Source organism: Dipodomys spectabilis, unplaced genomic scaffold (genome assembly GCF_019054845.1).
Source record: "Dipodomys spectabilis isolate Male_0828 unplaced genomic scaffold, ASM1905484v1 ptg000002l, whole genome shotgun sequence".
Classification (NCBI taxonomy): Eukaryota; Metazoa; Chordata; class Mammalia; order Rodentia; family Heteromyidae; genus Dipodomys; species Dipodomys spectabilis.
In genome coordinates this window covers 27954903-27974459 of record NW_024870679.1, presented here as the reverse complement: position 1 = coordinate 27974459, position 19557 = coordinate 27954903, and the positions used below count along the sequence as shown (strand labels likewise).

The window sequence follows — 19557 nt, the reverse complement described above, 5'->3', positions numbered from 1 at the left end:
CGAAAAAAGAAAAAAAAGGAAAAAAGAGTTCATTTGAAAGAACAAGACTCAAGAACAGCCCATTCTAAAGAACACAGTCAAGAAAACCAGGTTACCAGATATGGAAACACTGAAGTACTGGTAAAGGAACAGACATCTCTCTCCTCTGCAACACCCCAAGATCTTTAATCAAGAAAGAAATTTCATCTATACTCCACAAAACCCCTTCAAGGTTGTCTTAGTCTTGCAAATTGGTCCTACTTATTCTCTAAACACAAGAACAAAAAGGTAATAGCCAAAATGTTCTTTTTACCTTTGTCACGAATCTCCTTAAAGCATATCTCACTTTCATAACCACACTAAATGCTTCCCTATTCAAGACATTATTCATTTCTCCACCAGGAACATCATGTGGAGTGTCAGACAGGTTGGCTGCCAACAGGAGACTGAAAGGACAGCTTGTTCAGAATATAGAAATATCTATGTTCAAACACTATTATTTATATTGTAAGGAGCATATGAGGAAAAACTTGGTAAGTGACGGGAGACAAGAGACAAAATATTCAAAGGCACAAGTTAAATATTCTTGATGTGCTGACAGAGTGGTTTAAGCAGTACAGTGCCTTCCTAAAATTGTTTTGATAGTAATTGTGACAGTATAATGCAAATTAGTTATAAAACACTTATATAGTTTTTGTCCTTTTGTTCATTAAAAATAAGGAAAAAGTGAGGGGAAGCACAAAACTAGTAGGACAAAGGGTAATGTAATTCAGCAGTGATTTTCACTAGACACTATGTTGAAAATGAACTATACAACTTGTGGTGGAGGGGAGTCAGGAGGCAAAAAACCGGAAGAAAACGAGGGAAGAGGTGACACAGTTCATAAAGAAATATACTCATTACCTGACTTATGCAACTGTAATCTCTCTGTATTATCACCTTTACAATAAAAATAAATAAAAGTTGAAAAATAAGGTAAAATAATAAAATTATCAACATATTAATTATAAAATATTTTACCCATTTTACTATTTATTTATATATGTATAATATAAAAATGGTTATAACTGAACTATTTATCAAAATGAATACCATGAAGCAGAAACATTTAGTTAGGAGGGAAAAGAGGGAACACAGAATACACAAATAGAGAGAAGAAGGGTAAGCACATGCAGTCATTATATTCAATATACAGTATATAAAAATTGAACCATATAACTTGAGGGTAAGTATGAGAAGGGGACTATTGGGAGAGAAAGATAGAAGGTGTGACATTGCTCAAGGTGTACTGTACACATAACCTAACATAGAATTATAACCTCTTTACACAACTACTTAATAACATTTTCTAACTTACGTGGTTATAGAACAAAATTTTAAACTTACAAATTTATTTAAAACTTGTATAAAGTAACTGTAATGGCTTAAAATATAAATTTAAAAAGGCAGTCAGTGACCTTCCTAGATAGAATATTCTATTTCCAGAAAAGAAAATTAAGAAAGATATATGGATAGATAAGACAAGTAAACACAGATACTCTATGTGTTCTAGGTGAACCCAAGGTACTCTAAGTGTTCTACATGGGATTAAAGGATAAAAATAGAAATGAAAAATAGCAGATAGTATAAAGCAGATATCACAACAAATAGACAAGTTGAACACAGTGAGTAAGAATTAGCACAGTTCAAAAGCACTTTGAAAATGTGTTAAAAAGACAACAAGAAAATAAGTGCAAAGTCTTAATTGTGGGAGGAAAAGATGAAAGCAGTGTCTGAGAAAGATAATCCTAACAGCTTGTGTAGGATGAGTTGGAAAGGAGAACATATTAGAAGCAGGAATAAACAGCTACAAAGCTGATGAAGTACAGAAGCATATACAGGTTCAATAACACCTATCTGAAATATTTGGGATCCAGTGTTTCAGTTTTCAGATTTTGACAGATTTCTGAGTGTGTGTGTGTGTGTGTGTGTGTGTGTGTGTGTGTGTGTGTGTGTGTGTGTGTGTGTGTGTGTGTGTGTGTGTGTGTGTGTGTGTGTGTCTTACAGATGGGAGGAAAATCTAAACAAACACATTCTGAGTGTGTGTGTGTGTGTGTGTGTGTGTGTGTGTGTGTGTGTGTGTGTGTGTGTGTCTTACAGATGGGAGGAAAATCTAAACAAACACATTCATTTATGCTTCACATACTTTATGTGTATTGCCTGAGATAATCTGGGAGTGGAAATACTTAAATTTGAAGTAGGTTCTACCATTTAAGCCATACCTCCACCTCAGCTTTTTGTCGGTTAGCTGGAAATGGAGTCTTAAGGACTTTTATGTCTTCGTTGGCTTCAAATCATGATTCTCTGGATATCAACTATAATTCATTGGAGCCACTGGCTTCCTATCCTGAAAGTAATTTTATATAATATTCTTAGTAGACTTTCATTCTGACTATAACCTATTACCTGAGATCAAGTGCAGAAATTTTCCTCTTGAGGTATTATGTTAAGGTTCAAAAAGTTGCAGATTTTGGAACATGTCAGATTCTCAGATTATAGATGCTCAGCACGTACTATAGCAACAAAGCATGCTGAAATACATGATGTATGGAATAGTGAAGAGTGACACTAAAGTAACAAATATGAAGAAAGTAAGAAAATAAGAAACTTAGAGATATACTCAATATATAAACATACCTTGTAGAATTTAATGAGGTACTTTAATCATAAGTACATATAATTATAGCAATCTCTAGACTGTTATAATAAAATGAGGTAATTTCTATTAAAAAATTCTCTACTTGACATGATCTGTTAATATTATCTAGTATAATTTGTTTGGGAGAAGAACAGTCGTGTTAGACTAAAAATGCTTTCAAGTGCAGTGGCTCAAGCCTGACATCCTAGTTACTTGGGCAGGAAAGATCAGGAGACTGTGATGGTAATTCCTTATTATCCCAGCTACAGGAGAAGCATATGACTATGAGTGGCACATGCCTGTCTTCCTCAGAAACATAGGGAAATATAAAAAGAAAGATCAAAGCTCAAATTGGCAGAGTATAAATCAAGATACTAACTCAAAATCAAACTGAGATCCCACCTCACCCCAGTAATAATGTATCAAGAAAACAAACTATAACAGATACTGGTGGGGATGCAACCAAAAGGGAGTCATAATATACTGTTGGTGGGAATGTAAACTTGCTCACTAATCTGGAAAGCAATGTGGAGATTTCTCAAAAAATTAAATAACTATGCTATGATCCAGCAATATCACTCTTGGGTGTTTACCCAAAAGATTATAAACCAGAATACAGTAAAGCCACCATTACCACCATGTTTGTTGCAGCACTATTCACCATAGCCAAGATACAGAATCAGCCCAGATGCCCTCAATGAACAAATGAACCAAGAAAATGTGGCATAATTACACAATAGAATTTTACACGTCCATTAGAAAGAATGATATTGTACCATTTGTAAAGAAATGGGAAGACCTAGGAAAAATCAAGTAGTAAGTCAAGCCATAAAGACAAAAGATACATATATTCCCTTATATGTGGAAGCTAGATTTAGCTTTTAAACTTATAAGTAAATATGTTATGTGATATGCAAGTGTACATAAATGTATTAACAGAAATATGGTAGATTTAAGGGAGACCTTAGATAGTGTATTCCTTAGCAAGACAAAGTCAAAAAATTCAGCAAAATAAAACACCAAGAAGCACACACTCAAAGTGGGTAGGGTGAGGTTAAGGGGAATGGGGTAGATGAATGAAGGGAAGGGGAGAATGCAGCCAAGAATCAAATGTATATCCTACAAAATAAAGAACAGTGAGGAAAGGGGTGGGTTGGGTAAGAATGCTGAAAGGAGTGACATTGATTAAGATATACTGTATTCATACACTGCTTTGTTACATGACAATTGTACTTAAAGATAATTTTAAAAAAAACACACTGCAAAAGAAGGAGCTTAGAGGCATGGCTCAAATGGCAGAGTACCTGCCTAGCTAGTGTGACACCCTGAGTTCAATCCCCCGTACTAAAAAGAAGGAAAAGAAAACAGAGGAAACAGAAGGAAAGGAAAGGAAAGGAAAAAGGAAAGGAAAGGGGAAAGGAAAGGAAAGGAAAGGAAAGGAAAGGAAAGGAAATGGAAAAGGAAAGGAAAGGGAAAGGAAAGGAAAGGAAAGGAAAGGAAAGGAAAGGAAAGGAAAGGAAAGGAAAGGGGAAAGGAAAGGAAAGGAAAGGAAAGGAAAGGAAAGGAAATGGAAAAGGAAAGGAAATGGAAAAGGAAAGGAAAGGAAAGGAAAGGAAAAAGGAAAGGAAAGGGGAAAGGGAAAGGAAAGGAAAGGAAAAAGGAAAGGAAAGGGGAAAGGGAAAGGAAAGGAAAGGAAAAAGGAAAGGAAAGGAAAGGAAAGGGAAAGGAAGGGAAAGGGAAAGGGAAAGGGAAAGGAAAAGGAAAGGAAAGGGGAATGGGGAAAGGGGAATGGGGAAAGGGGAATGGGGAAAGGGGAATGGGGAAAGAGGAATGGGGAAAAAGGGGTGAAAAAGGGGGAAAAGGGGTGAAAAGGGAGAAAAGGGGGAAAAGGGGGGGCAGGGGGGAAAAGGGGGAAGGAAAGGAAAGGGAGAGAAGAGGAAAGATGGAAGAAAGGAGACAGAGAGAGGAGAGGGAAAAGAGAAGAGGGGAGAGAGAAAAGGGGAGAGGGAAGAGGAGACAGGGTATAGGGGACAGTTCTAGCCATAAACCTAAATTCAAATGGATTCTATTTTTATATAATAATGTATAACAGACCCTTAATAGAATCTTTTGACCATCCTGAGCATTTCTAATACATATAATGGAAAAACTATCTCATAAAGGCCTCAAGGAATAAATTACTCATTACAAATATCTGAATTATGTTTGCTAATGGAAATATAGCTGCTAGAACATGGGGAAAAGAACAGAAATAGATCTCCATTTGACTGCTCTTAATGAAGAGAAAGGCATAAGTATTTGAAACAACTAGCATAGCCAAGTCTTTCTTCATGTTGCTAGAATAGAGAATAATAAGAGTGCTAAAATTTCTTATTAGAGCTCTAACTCAGACAAAGTCAAGTCCACAGCAGCATGAACAACAGCAATAAAGTCACACTATCAATACAACTTAAAAATCAAGAGTAATAACAGGCAAACAATTTTTTTCCAATTTATAGAAAGATTACTAGAATTCACCTGACGGTCTAATTATGTCCTTCTTCTAATCACTATCAGATCTTCCTACTTGTGCTTCCTGTGTTTGGGGGGAAGACAGGCATGTGCCACTGCTCCCAGTCATTGTGCTTTCTCTACTTTTGGGGTACTGGGCAACTGCCATCACAGTCCTCCCACCACATCACTGCAGCTTTGCCTCCAAAGTAACTAGGATTACAGGCTTGTGCCACTGTGCAAGAAGACAAAATACATCCAGAGAGAACTTACATGTTTGCAAGGTAGGGAATAAAGTTAAAATTAACTTGCTTTAGATAAGATTTTGATGTACTCTTGAAAAATAAAATTTTGAATGCTTGAGTAAGATTGTCCCAGTGAGTGATGCCTTAATGAGGTGTAAAGAATAACTATAAAATTAACTATTGAACACTTGTAGCTCAGTGGGGTTTGAGAAACACTAATGAAGGAGAAACAGTATCTATAAAAATTTCCTCTCAGTTAAATTAACAAGGTTCCAACTAGCTCAGAGCCTCTATTGCACTATTCATTTCTTAACTAAATTCTACATAATGCACCAAAAAAATCCAGTGTGAGGAAGTATCATACTTAGCATTAAATATCAACAACAAAGTTGGGTGGCTCACATCTGTAATCCTAGGTAATTAGGAACCTGAGATTTGAAGATGCGGTTCAAAGACAGCCCTGGCAGGAATGTCTGTGAGTCTCTTATCACCAATTAACCCCTAGAAACCTGCAAGAGATGCTGTGGCTCAAAGTGTAAAAAAGCTGAGAGACAAAGCCCTCAGTTCAAGCCTGAGTTCAAGCCCCATAACCAACAACAAACAAACAAAAAATAAAAGTATAAGGACAGAGAAAGCTTTAGAGCATGTGTGGACTGAATACAGACATTAAAAAAATAGAAAGGAGAACAGAACCGTAATTAGAGCACCAGAGAAAGTCAGGCTATAGACACTAATATGGAGATTAAAGGGAATTAATTGGATGAAGTATAAGTGATTAAAATAACATGATCAGAATATCAGATTTGGAACCAGATTACAAAACACTTTCAGTAGCAAGATAAGAAATTTGAACCTTATCTGCAAAGACTAAAATAAGAGGAATAAGAGGAAATAGAATTAACAGGTTTAAATTAAGAATATTAGTCTCATATAATAATCAAAATACAGAATAAAGAAAAGGCAGTGTTGGGTGAACTTAGAAAAGCTACTGGATTTAACTACAGAAATACTTTATGAGATAGGAATATAAACTCACATCATCCAAGTGGTAGTAGAGCTAAATCATATTTAAGAAAAATTGCATTTACATTTCATCTATATCATGAACTCAACCACACGCACTCAGCTAAAGACAGAGAGACAGACAGAGACAGACAGAAAGACAAACAAGGACAGACAGACACACACACACACATAGATTTTATTGAACCTAATACTATTCCTTTGTAAACATGAGAAAGGAGCTAGGAATCTATACACTTTTAAGTCAGTCCAATTCCAATGTGTCTTGCACAGCATGCTCATCACAATTCTTAAGACAAAGAAAGCATTTTTTTCATATAACATGGTTCTTACTCTTAAGTAAGTCACTTTATCGAGGGTTCAAACGAAGAAAAGCACTGGAGGAAAAACTGGCTGTGTTACACTTAAAGACAATACTACACTGTAATTTATGTGCTATTATAGAAACTGTCAAAAGTAATTTTGGCACAATTTGTGCTTCACATACAGACTTAGCACCTATTTTCTGCTTAATGCCTTTTTTCTTTCTCATCTCAATCATGTTAAGCACACTGGAGGTAGCTACAGATGTTGTCCAAAACAAATTATTTGAAGACAGAAAATCATCTAAAAATGGTGAACATTGCAGGAAGCTAAAATCAGAAAAATAAAAGCAAAATCCCTGAACAATGGTAAATGTTACAGAAAAGGTTGGAGAAGAGGTGCAAGACAATTCTCTTGTGTTTAACTTATATCTGAAAGTGATCACTGGGAAGCTGGAAAGTATTTAAGAGCATTTGTGAGTTGGTCTTTTTGCTTACCTACAGAACTATTAATATCTCCTTTTTTTTTTTTTTTTTTGCCATCGTAGGGCCTGAACTCTGGTCCTGGACGCTGTCCCTCAGCTCTTCAGCTCAAGGCTAGAGCTCTACCATTTTAGCCATAGCGCCTTTTTCTGCTTATGAAGTGCTGAGGAATTGAACCCAGGGCCTCACGCATGCAAGGCAAGCACTCTACCACTGAGCCACCTTCCCAGGCTAGTATCTCCTTTCCATGAATCAATTTTCCTAATAATATTGTAGAATTATACAAATTCTACAAATATAATTATCAAAATTTAATATCTAACTAATACCTTCCTAAAACTAGACTAATGCAATTTAAGGGATGTATTTTGTTTTTACTTTTAATGTACAAGCTTATGCTTGCTTTGCACAAATGATTAAGTATCTCCAAGTAATGCATTTACTTATTTAGCCAATACCTGATGAGTATCTCTTATGTGCCAGGCACTGTGGTAGAAGCTGGGAATAAAAGGTGAAATAAACACCATAATGAGGGCTGGAGGTACAGTATGCCTAGTATGTTCAAGGCCTTGGTTGGATCCCAAGTGCCACAAAAACTAAGAGATGAAAGATGAAAACAACAATAAAAATCCTTGTTTCCTTCAAGACATCTTCAAACTTCTGAGAGAGTTATCAAACTATAATTAGGCTAAGGTGAAAATGAACTATGCTTATTGGTGGAGATGGAAGGGAAAAACTAGGAGAGAGCACAAAGAGGGGTGACATTTTCTTGAAAGAAATGTACTCTTTACCTGACTTATGTGACTGTAACCCCTAAGTACATCACCTTTATAGTAACAATAAATACACTTTTTAAAAAACTATAATTATGACAATCATGTTATATAAGAAGAATATGCAAAAGATACTAAAGGAGTCAAGAAATGCTTTTACAAGAGCCAGTAATGACATCTGAATAAAATGCATGTAAAAATTAAAGAAGTGCTCCTCAAATGTGGTTGTATGTCAAAACTGAAGACATCTAAATCTCCACATGAGAATGAGAAATTCTGCCACAAGCAGTTTAGAATCAAGAGCAGTCACCTAGCTGTCAGTATGGTCATTTCATCATGGAGCATAACTGGTCATGGCAGTTAATATAAAATATAAACAAAATGCCAGAGAAAGTGAAAAGAAAGGACATAACTACGGACATTCATAAAGGACCTGCAAATGGTAAACTTCCAAAATAAATGACATTCATCAATTTGTCATTCGTCCAATGTTTTAGTAACCGCTTTGTGATATGAATAAATTCTCTAGTGAGTAATTTAAGGAACTTAAATGCACATACTTTGCATGCAAGACAAAGATAAATAATCCTTTAAAAAAACAAGCAAGCAAGCTGGATGCCAGTGGCTCAAGCCTGTAATCCTAACCACTCAGGAGGCTGAGATCTGAGGATCGTGGTTCAAAGCCAGCCCAAGGCAAGAAAGTCCATGAGATTCTTACCTTACAATAACTACTAAAAAGACAGAAATGGAGCTGTGGCTCTAATGGTAGAGCACTAGCCCTGAGCAAAAAATGCTCAGGGATAGTGCCCAGGCCCAAGGACTAGCACAAAATAACAAGCCAACAAACAAAAACAGAACAGCAGTCACAATTTTTGTAATATGTAGTGACTAATGATTTGCCTCAAGATCATTTCTGGGAATAGAAACAAGTTATATAATAATATTTTAGCTGAAAATGCTCCACATTGTACAAAATAAATTTAACATATTTTTGAAATTAAAGTTTTAAAAATGTCCTTAGTGATTCTAAATTCTTCTAACAACTTTCTGACCAAAGCTTACCTATAATTATATTTTTATATTCAATTGCTCATAGGATCTAAATTACAAAGTCATCAACAACAGGAACATTTACCATAATAAGCAAAAAGCAAAATAATTTTTCAATTGATTTCATTAAATAGTAAAGGGTCTAAATCACCGAGTATTTAAAGCCCCTTCTCCAGAACAGATTTCCTAAGTATAGATGACCAATCCTTTGCAAAACAAATAAGCCTTCAAAGAAAATTCTTCAGAAAACTAGCAATAAGTTTCTTACATGTGAAATAATGCACCTTCTACTTGCCCTATTGCTATCATCTACTTATAAAGGGATCCTCCAAATATTACTTAAGTCATTGAAATGTATCCTAATGATCAACTCATATAACAGAAAGATTATTTACAAAACTCTACTGCCAAACCATACACAGTGATTCTCTAGAAGAGAACACAGTGAAAAAAAGCCACATCAGTTAAAAACCAAATAATTAACCATAGACTTATTTTTTTTAAGTTGACAAATAACAAGATATATACTTTTATAATTGATACATCAAAGCAATCTCCTCAGATTTACTTAATTTTAAGATGGTAACATCTAATGGCCTTAATGATGAGATATAGGGATTTAAAAATTATAATTTTCAAAAAAATTATAGCTTTCAGGCTAAAATGGTCATTTATACAACGGGAAATATAACTTTCCTTGCCTGACTTTCTGTTCCTGCAGTATTTCATTTATGTCTCTATTTATTTTTGAAACAAAAATCTGAATCCTACAACGAAGGTACTATTAGCACCATGAGAAAGCAGACTTAGTATGCTACTGTGACTTAACCAGTTGCAACAAGGGCCAATATTCAAACTCGATCTCGCTATAAAGCTCTTTCTACAGTACCTCATGAGTACTGTAGAATAAATCAAACTAAGTAACCAAACTGACTACATTTTTTTGCTCTCCTGCTTTGGTAGCAGCTAACATAAATCTACCAGAGATAAGCCAAATGGAGAAGATGATATGTATGAAGATCTAGAGATGTTGCCTAGTATCTGAATGGTTCCCTACAAATAAGAAATTGCCCACTTTATGAATCTTCACAGAACAGAGTCCATTTCCCTATACAGATGCACAAGTTTTCATTCAGTCAGTTCGCTGGAGCTTGAACATGATCACAAATCTAGAATCTGCAAGATAATATTCCCAACAAGGACTGTAAGAGGGCTAGACAGTAAGAACTTGGGACAACAGGCCTGGATTTGGGCAGCAGAGGCAGTAGCAACATTAAGTATCAGAAGGTAACAGTCGCAACTATGAAGAGGCTATGATTAGCCTTTAGCAATGTGTGACAATACTATTGGCCCACCAACTGCTTTTACATCAACATTTTTAGCTATGGTTTCTGCTATGAAGTCTTCCTTGCTCCTATTTAAGGTTACAGTCTTCCCAGGAATTCAGCAAACTAATCAATATGCTTTGGATAGGTATCTTTTTTGCTTGAATCTGTTAGAATTTCCCTGTTACCTATAAAAACCCTAATGCATTTAATGAATTAGTTGTTATAATTTGCCAACTCACTTAATTTCAGTATACTAGGTTTTTTACATAACTTGCCATTATGATTTAAATACTATCTACTTTATATAAAAATGATATACGCTAAATACAAAAATCAAGGATTTTTGCCTCTTTCAAAAACAGCATAAATTATCTAAAGGTCACCTTCACTGAGGTTCAAAATTCAACTTAATTATGATTTCTTACCTGTCAGGAATACCTAACCTCTTGACACTTCTATAAACAGAGAGAGTGTTTGCAACGTGTCGATAATTAAACCAGAATCGAGATGTACACACCTAAAGCATTAAAACAAAAAATATGATTTGAGTCAAATAAGGCACAGATTTTTAAAAAATCATTTTTCCTGACATTTGGTACAAGACACGTCTGAATGAAGAGTTTCAGGCTTAGAACATAAATGTCAATAAAATCCATCTCTCTGAAGAAAGGCCTTTCATAAGACAAATAAGACCAGGTGAAAGAAAACAAATCTTTGGGCAACTTAGTAAAATACTAATCCAATTTACTCTCAACTTCTGTGATTCTGTAATACTTCTATTTCTAAAAGACTAAATTTTTAAGAAACAAAGAAAATGGTCATAATCACATAATAGAAAAGAAAATTAACAATCTTGGGTAATGTAATATTTGTTTCTTTATTGCTTCCTTATTTATCAGATATGTAAAACACAGACCAAAATACAACATACAAAAGTTTTACAATGCACATACAAAAAATGTGCATTATGAAGCTGCTGAACTGAAAAAAAGCTGAATACAATTCAACCAAATTTTACACTTAAAAATATTACTTAACCCAGGCACCAATGGCTCACACTAGAAATCATAGGTACTCAAGAGGCTGAGATCTGAGGATTATGATTCAAAGCTAGCATGGGCAGGAAACTCTAAGAGACTCTTATCTCCAATTAAGCACCAAAAAAGCCAGAAGTGGAGCTGTGGCTCAAGTGGTAAAGTGTGACCCTTGAACACAAAAGCTTAGGGACAACACCCATACCCTGAGTTCCAATCAAGACCAGCACCCAAAAAAAAGTTATTTAAAATGATATAAAATGATATATAGGAAAAATCTAACTCTATGCCTCAAAAATCTAGTTTTCTTGGGAATCCATTCTATAGGAAATAATCACAGTTTAGGGTCAGTTGTAGTAAGCACATTCCTGCTACAAAATGAGACAGTCATGTTATACTATTCTATTTCATTATGTTTGATACAAATCTGCATAGCAACTATAATCATTACTTCTAGCAACCTGTAGACAATTACAAGCTTTTATGAAACAATCCTCAATAAATTATAGGGACTCCAATATCCAATCTGCATTTGGTCTTAGTGAAGTATTTTGTTTGTTCAGCACTTCATTTAAATTCTTAGAATTCACCAGCCTCCCAGTTCTCTAGCTTTCTCAGCATGAGTTAATGATTTTGGTAAGTTGCACATTCTTTTGTTCCTTTTTCACAAAAATCACACTCATTTCCCACCTTCTAAAACTATTTCCTTACTCTTTCTTATGGCTGACTTTTGCTATTATTTAAATGGAATTTATGTATTGGAAACTCAGTCCCCAATTTTACGTTTTATGTTGATGTTAGTTGGGAAATTAACATTTAGATAGTATCATCAGGTTGGGACCAAGATGGCATCAGTGGCTTCATAAGAAAGAGACCTAAGCCAGTAAATCTGCTCTCTCACTGCATAATGTCCTTTGTCATACCACGATGCAGCAAGAAGGCCAGGATCAAATGCAGAGAAAATACTGAGACCATGTTCTTTGGCTTCCCAGCCTCCAGAAATGGGAGGCAATTAAACCTCTTTTCTTTGTATAGTCTCAGATTTTATGTGTGTGCATATCAATCCTGTTGCTTGAACTCTGGGCCTGGGCATTGTCCCTGAGCTTTTGTGGTCAAGGCTAGCATTCTACCACCTGAGCCACAGCTCCAGTTCCAGCTTTTTTTGTGGTTAAGAGTCTCACAGACTTTCCTGCTCAGGCTGGCTCCAAACCATGACCCTCAGATCTTAGCCTCCTGAATACCTAGGACACAGGAGTGAGCAACTGGCTTCTGGCTTTTAGATATATTTTATAACAACAATGATAATCCTTTATGTTTCTAAATTAAATGAAACCCTAGAGGTATAAAACTATTATCAAAATATAAGAAAGGTAAAGTTGATTACATGTATTTTCTTTGAGGAATGAAAAATATAAAATTCTGAATCAAGATTAAATTAAAGATATTAATTCACACCAAGGGAGAAAATGACAAAAAAGTCTAATAACCAAATTAAAACAAAATTTAAACTGTTGCCCAGCAGTCAAAAGTTAATGAAACCCAATTGACTTAGATTTAGAAGCAAGAGCACATTCTTTCTGTGGGGCACTCATGTTCTAGGACTGCATATTTTAATGCCTAGGAAATTTTCTTAAAGAGAAAATCACAGATGTGATCAAACAAAATAAAAATCAAAAGAGTCCCAAAATAGATTAAGGTTTTGATATTAGTACATATGATTCCAGAATACAAAAGCATTTATCATCAGATGCTAGTGGCTTATACCCATAATCCTAGCTATTCAGAAAGCAGAGATTTGAAGACCACAATTCAAAACTATCCTAGGCAAAACAAATAGTTCATTAGATTCTTCAATTAAACGCTAACACAAAAAGCCAGGAGTAGAAATGGAGCATTAGTCTTGAGCAAATTGCTAAGGGAAAGTACCCAGGCCTTGAGTTCAAGCCCCATTACCAGAACAAAATAAATAAAATACAATCATTTATCTCATTTATCTAAAGAGAAAGATTCATGAATTGTTGACTCTCTAATGTGAGATTTAAGGACATTTTCCATCTTTTTTTTAAATTTTCTTCAAGTAGTTATATTGAAGAGTTCAATAAAATAGTGTAACTACAATGCATCTATCAATACCTTTTTTAAAATTAAAGTAAAATTCACATAACCTTGGTCTATCTTCTTTTAAGCTTTTCTATAGAAAATATGAATTTTCTACAATTACTATATATTACTTATGTAACAATTATAAAAGTAAAATAGTATTAGCATATCTAAAAATTAATACTACAGACAAGAAGTATAATTACTCATTTCCAGCATTAAAATAATTAAAATAATTCTGTTATAGAATGTCTCCTTTAATAGGCTATCTACTATAATAGGCTCTATATTATTTACAGATCATTACCTTTCAGATAAATCAAGTCAAATAAATTTGGTCAATTCAATATGTGGTCAAAGCTAAATAAAGAGTTTCTATAAAAAGATAAACTTTCAAAAAATGGATTCATACAATGGTTTTTGAGACACATGTCCAATGTGAAAATCAAGATACACCTTTATGGAATATACTTACCAAAACAGCCCAGTTGTTTGTATGGCCACTTTTAAAGAATTGTCCTACTTCATTCTATCAATCAAATAAAAGCAAAATCATTAAGAGAAAAAACCCACAATTTCCTAGAATAGAGAACAATTTAAGACTCATAGTGCTTTTATTTCAGTTGCATTAATAATCATTTATATTATGAAGATTCCTTATTTGACCTCATAAACAAAATCATCAATACTATCTTTTGGGGGGAAGCCATCATGTTTGAGTTACTAGCTGGGTAATAAAGGCCTAGTTTAACTTAAACATACTAAATAGGGGGACCTGTACTAGAAAAAAAAAAAGACCTGTACTAGAAATGTAAAGGGCTAGAGTTCAGTCTTGCCTGACCCAGAGACAGATTAAATTTTATATAATGCTTGACTATTAAGCTGAAAGAAGACTTAGTAATAAAGAGTGCTTGCCTAGCCTATGTAGGCGCTGATTAGAACCCCCAACACTGGAAAAGTAAAAGGGAAGGAGGTAAGAAAAGAGGAGGGAAGAAAAGGAAAAGAAATGGAAACAAAATTTTAAAAGTAAGTATTATATAAAGACTATACTAGAAAAGCTGTAAATTAACTTTTTCTGCAATGAAAATGTGAGATTATTTTTGACACGGAATTCACCAATTAATATTTCACTTTTGGTAATATAATAAAGATAATGCTTATCCCCAAGAGTTTAAGAGACAACATAATCTTGTTTCTTCAACCAAAACAATCACTCCTTGAATTTTTTAGTCAGTCATTCAATAATCACTGCTTGTGTTTCTATAAAATCTGCATTTATGCTAACACAGTCTTTAATACTATTCTGACCACATTAAATAATAATGATCAGAAAGACATGCTGAAGCATTTATAAAAACACAGCAGGAGCCAGATGCTACTGGTTCATGCCTGTAAGCCTACCTACTAAGAAGTCTGAGATCTGAGGATAGGTGGTTGGAAGTCAGCCTAGGCAGGAAAGTACATGTGACTCTTATTTCCAATATACTCAGAAAAGGACAGAAGTGGTGCTATGGTTCAAGTGGTACAGCACTAGCCTTGAACAAGAAAAGCTCATGGACAGCTCCCAGGCTGAGTTTAAGCCCCAGGATCCAAATACACACACACACACACACACACACACACTCTCTCTCTCTCTCTCTCTCTCTCTCTCTCTCTCTCTCTCTCTCTCTCTCTATCTGCCAGGTTTTGTTTGGGGTTCTGTTTTGTTTTCTTCCTGGAGGATTGTTTGTCTTTCATGGTCTTTCAATATTTTATTCAAAGATAGTAATATCTTCCTCATATGCTTCTAACTTTCTTGAAACTATGACATTTATTTCTTGAAGTTATAATTTACTTTTAATTTTTATTCTACACATAGAAATTCATATCTTTCCTGTTAAATCTTTAATCAACATCTATTTTTACTATGTCTTGAGTGCTGACTACCATGTACCATTTCACTAACCTGTTACAGAAAGTTTAGTTTCTATTTCCCATTTCAAGGAATTAAAACATCATCCAACAATATTTATATACTTAATAAACATGATTTTAAATACATTTAAAAAATAATGGAACTAAACCACACTGATCTTAAAGCTGCCCCAAACAGTATCACTAGAACAGTCCAAAAGCCTGACTCTATTACTTAGCATTAGAAAGCTACAAACGTGGGCCTCCATGTCCCTATCTTTATAAATGGTACTAATATGTGATACAACGTAGCAATAGCAATGGCCTAACAAATGCTAGCTCTGAATTTTCTGGCTACCAGGAAAGTTTCAGGAAGAATAAAATGTCCTGCTGAGATATGTGCAGGAGGAATATAAATTTTCTCCCCCTCCACACTCTTCTAGTAGCTGCCTCAATGCTGAAGAAAACAACAACATGCTATTGTGGATAAAATGTCAGTTTGGAAATTGGAGACCTCAACTAAAATCCAGCTGGCTATCAGAGTTGAAATATGTCATTTGGTGCTTTGGACTTTTCTCCTGTAGAAAACGAGACTTGACCCAAATAATCTCTGGAGGACTTTCAGCCCCCAAAATTCTGACTTCCATCAGGGCTTTTGCAAAAAATTGGATGTAATTAATGTAAAGTTATTCATTGCAATATTGAGGCACCTCTTCTGTGCCAGGTTTATGAGATGTACAATGATATGAAAATTGCTAAAAAGCATACTGTGTCACAAAAATTACAAGGTTTAATACAGATAACCACAAAACTACATATCATTACTATGTAATATGTATTGGACATCATGGGACAGTCACTGTTCTACTCCGAGTACTCTGAATACTATGACAGGAAAAAGTAAGCAGTTAAATGCTAAGGTTCAAACCTGAGTTAATACAAATATTTCTGCCAACTTTATAATTGTACAGTTCTGTATCTTAAATGATTTTGAAGTTATTAGTTTTAAAAAAGATCATTTAGCTTATTCATTTAGTAACTGATGTATAATAAATGCTATCTTCAATAAGAGTTGCTTTTTCAACTATTTTATTCAAATTACCTATGGCAATTGCCAGCAATTTACTTATTTGCCATAAATTCTGCATTGTGTTTATATTTTTTGAAATCTTTCAAAGATAAGTTGGGTGTCCAAAGAAAACAATTCACTATAATGCTTGATGTGACCCACTTTTGTCAATAGGTTTATACTGACACAATATTTTCTTGTAAGAGATTAAGGGTTTAATTTTTTTTTTTTAAGTAATCATAGACAGGCACCAGTGGCTCATGCCTGTAATCCTATCTACTCAGGAGGCTGAGATCTGAGGATTGTGGTTCAAAGCCAGCCCAGGCAGGGAAGTCCGTTAGACTCTTATCTCCAATAAACCACCAGAAAACCAGAAGTGGCACTGTGGCTCAAGTGGTAGAGCGCTTGCCTTGAGCTGAAAAGCTGAGGGACAGCACCCAAGCCGAGTAGAAGCCCCATGACCGCCAAAATAAAAATAAATTAAAAAAGTAATCACAGTACTTGTCTTCAAAAATCTCTTATATAGACCCAAATTAGCAAATAAGTGCAAACAATAAACCCCATAAAGCCACAGTATTTCTTTAATGTATAATACAGGTATCTGACTTAGCCAGACAAAGTTTCCCTGAAAAAAATGACATTTGAATTAAAATCTAAGAGATGAAGACAAATAATTCCAAACAGAAGAAATGTGGGACAAAGGAAGCAGTGAACTTAAAGGTTTGATAAACTGATAGAAGTCTAACATTACTAGACATCTGAAAAGCAGGGTCAGCAAGAGAAGAATCAGGATACAGCATGACTTTCCTGGGTCATAATAAAGAATTTACTATTCTTTTAAATTTTTTCCAATTTTATTGTAAAGATGCTGTATAGAAGAGTTACAGTACATGAGAAAGGTAATGAGCACATTCCCTGTCGAGCATCGTTACCCCCTCCTTTGTTGTTCTCCCATGATCCCTTCCCTCCCACAACTCCCTCATCCTGGCCCAAAGAAAAACAAAGTTGTAGAGTGGCACTGTGGCTCAAGTAGTAGAGCCCTCACCTTGAGCTCAGGGACAGCGCCCAAGCCCAGAGTTCAAGCCCCATTACTGACCAAAAAAAAAAAAAAAAGGCAAGCATTGTTCTCTATCTTAAGGTACATTTGAGTGATCTACATTTTTAAGTCCCTCTGGCTGCAGACTGGAGCACAGACTGAACTGTACCCTAGTGAGAGATAGCTGGGTAACAGTACAACTACATAGGATATTATAGATGAGTACAAGTTAAATGTACACCTTTCAACAATAAAGGCAGAGGAAAGGAGTAGGGAAGAGTTCTACAAAAGTTATGCTTGTGCTGCTTAAAATGGACAGAAGAAATTGAATATATAAAACCTGCGAATGTGATAAAGCACAGCATGAAACTACAAAAAATGCTAATGATAGCCATGTGCTGGTGGCTCACACCTGTAATGCTAGCTACTCAGGAAGCTGAGATCTGAGGATAGTGGTACAAAGCCATCATGAGCAAGAAAATCCGTGACTCTTATCTCCAATAAACCACCAGAAAACCGGAAGTGGTGCTGTGGCTCGAGTGGGTATACGGCTTGCCTTGAGCTGAAGAGCTGAAGGACAGAGCCCAGGCCCAGAGTTCAAACCCCAAGACCGACAAAAAAAAAAAAGCTAATGGTATCCAAAATGAAGTATGGAAGAAAATTCAGTACAATAAAGGAATAAAACAGAGAACTTTGTTAACAATATAGACACAGACAGACAGACAATAGAGATAGAGATATATATCAACTGACAGAGTGTGTGTCCCAAAAGAATGGGGTCTGTTGTGGTCTAAGATCGAGTTACTGGAGGTAGGAAGTCAACATGGGTCCCTGTATTGGAAAAGTAAGCAGGGATGAGATCCATAATTAGTCTGTAAGCAACAGAGAAACGCTAATAAGACTCAATCAGAATAATCGAATCAGGCTTACAATTTACAAAGACTAGCATTAAAATAAAGGAGAATGGATTTCTAGAGGAGGTAACATTTCCGTGGGAATGATCGGAGACTAGGATGAACCAGTGAAGCTGGATTAGTTAAAAATGAAAAACAGTTTAAAACACAGAATTTAATGACGAGAAATAGTTTATTTTAAAAGCTCGCAGGTTTCTAGCTTACGACCACACTTCTGGGTTAGAAAGTAGAGGATGCAAGAGTTCCTTACAAACTTCAGGCAATGCTTTGCCGATTATCTGGGTCTCCTTTTCCAGCTCGATCTGCAGGCCTGAACATGCTCCAGAACTAAAACTATTGGGCTGAGGCATCACCTCCGCGCTGGGCTCGGCAAAGCATTACAGCCAAGGACCAGAAGGTCCAGTGGCCACAAGGCCAGTCGTGGGGAGGAGGAGGAGGCCAGGCCGGGGTCCAAGCTAAAACACGGCGCCCAGCTGGCTCCGACCAGCACAGCGTGGACCGGGCCGGGACGTGGGGGCTGCGTCTCGGTGCCGACATGCCACCTGCTCGCAACACTTCACCTGCTAGGCTCAGCTCCTCCGAGGACGTTTTACCAGGCTGGACCTGGCTGACAAGGTCCCGTCCGCGCCCGGGGGCTGCGCTCCCCTCCCCGGCCCGGCCCGGGTCCGGTCAAAGAACCCGGGAGGCTGCGCTCAGCTGCGGGGCATCAGCAATCGGCCAGGACACAGCCGTCCTTCCAGGCCTCGGACGCTTAAAAAACAACACAAACCACCCTGACTCCTACCTCGATCTGACTAGCGGCCCAGCTAGCGAAAGACAAGAGCGACAGCGCGGCCAGGGCGGCCGCAGGAGGGCTGCGCGAGCAGGGCGCGGCCATGTTTGCCGGCTTCGGATTTCGCGTACCTGCAAGGGGCGGGGCAGGGAGGGGACGGGTGCCGTAAAGCAGAGCGGCGAGCGACGTGCGTTTCGCCTTTTTTGCGACGCCCACCGCCTAGAGCCCGTCCGCTTTCCGCACCGGTGCTTCTGGTGGAATTCGGAGCGGAGACTGGACCGGCGGAGACTGGACCGTTGGCTGTGTTGATCTGTGGATGTTTTTCTTCATCCCTCCCCCCCCCCCCCAACTGCATTTTCGGGTTTTGTATTGTAACGTGGAAACCATTT

General features: G+C 36.4%; 1 protein-coding gene across 2 annotated transcripts in view; it reads right to left on the bottom strand.

Moving 5' to 3' along the window:
- Positions 1–19289, bottom strand: part of Pigk (phosphatidylinositol glycan anchor biosynthesis class K) — a 91115-nt gene extending 71826 nt beyond the window's left edge. For both annotated transcript variants that reach the window (XM_042684432.1, XM_042684433.1), the window contains exons 1-3: positions 19181–19289; positions 13960–14013; positions 10776–10867 (exon numbers count right to left, since the gene is read on the bottom strand). In XM_042684432.1, coding sequence (XP_042540366.1) covers positions 10776–10867; positions 13960–14013; positions 19181–19273 — 239 coding nt within the window. In that variant the 5' untranslated portion in view covers positions 19274–19289. The remainder of the gene's footprint in view (positions 1–10775; positions 10868–13959; positions 14014–19180) is intronic.
- Between the last annotated feature and the right edge of the window lie 268 nt (positions 19290–19557).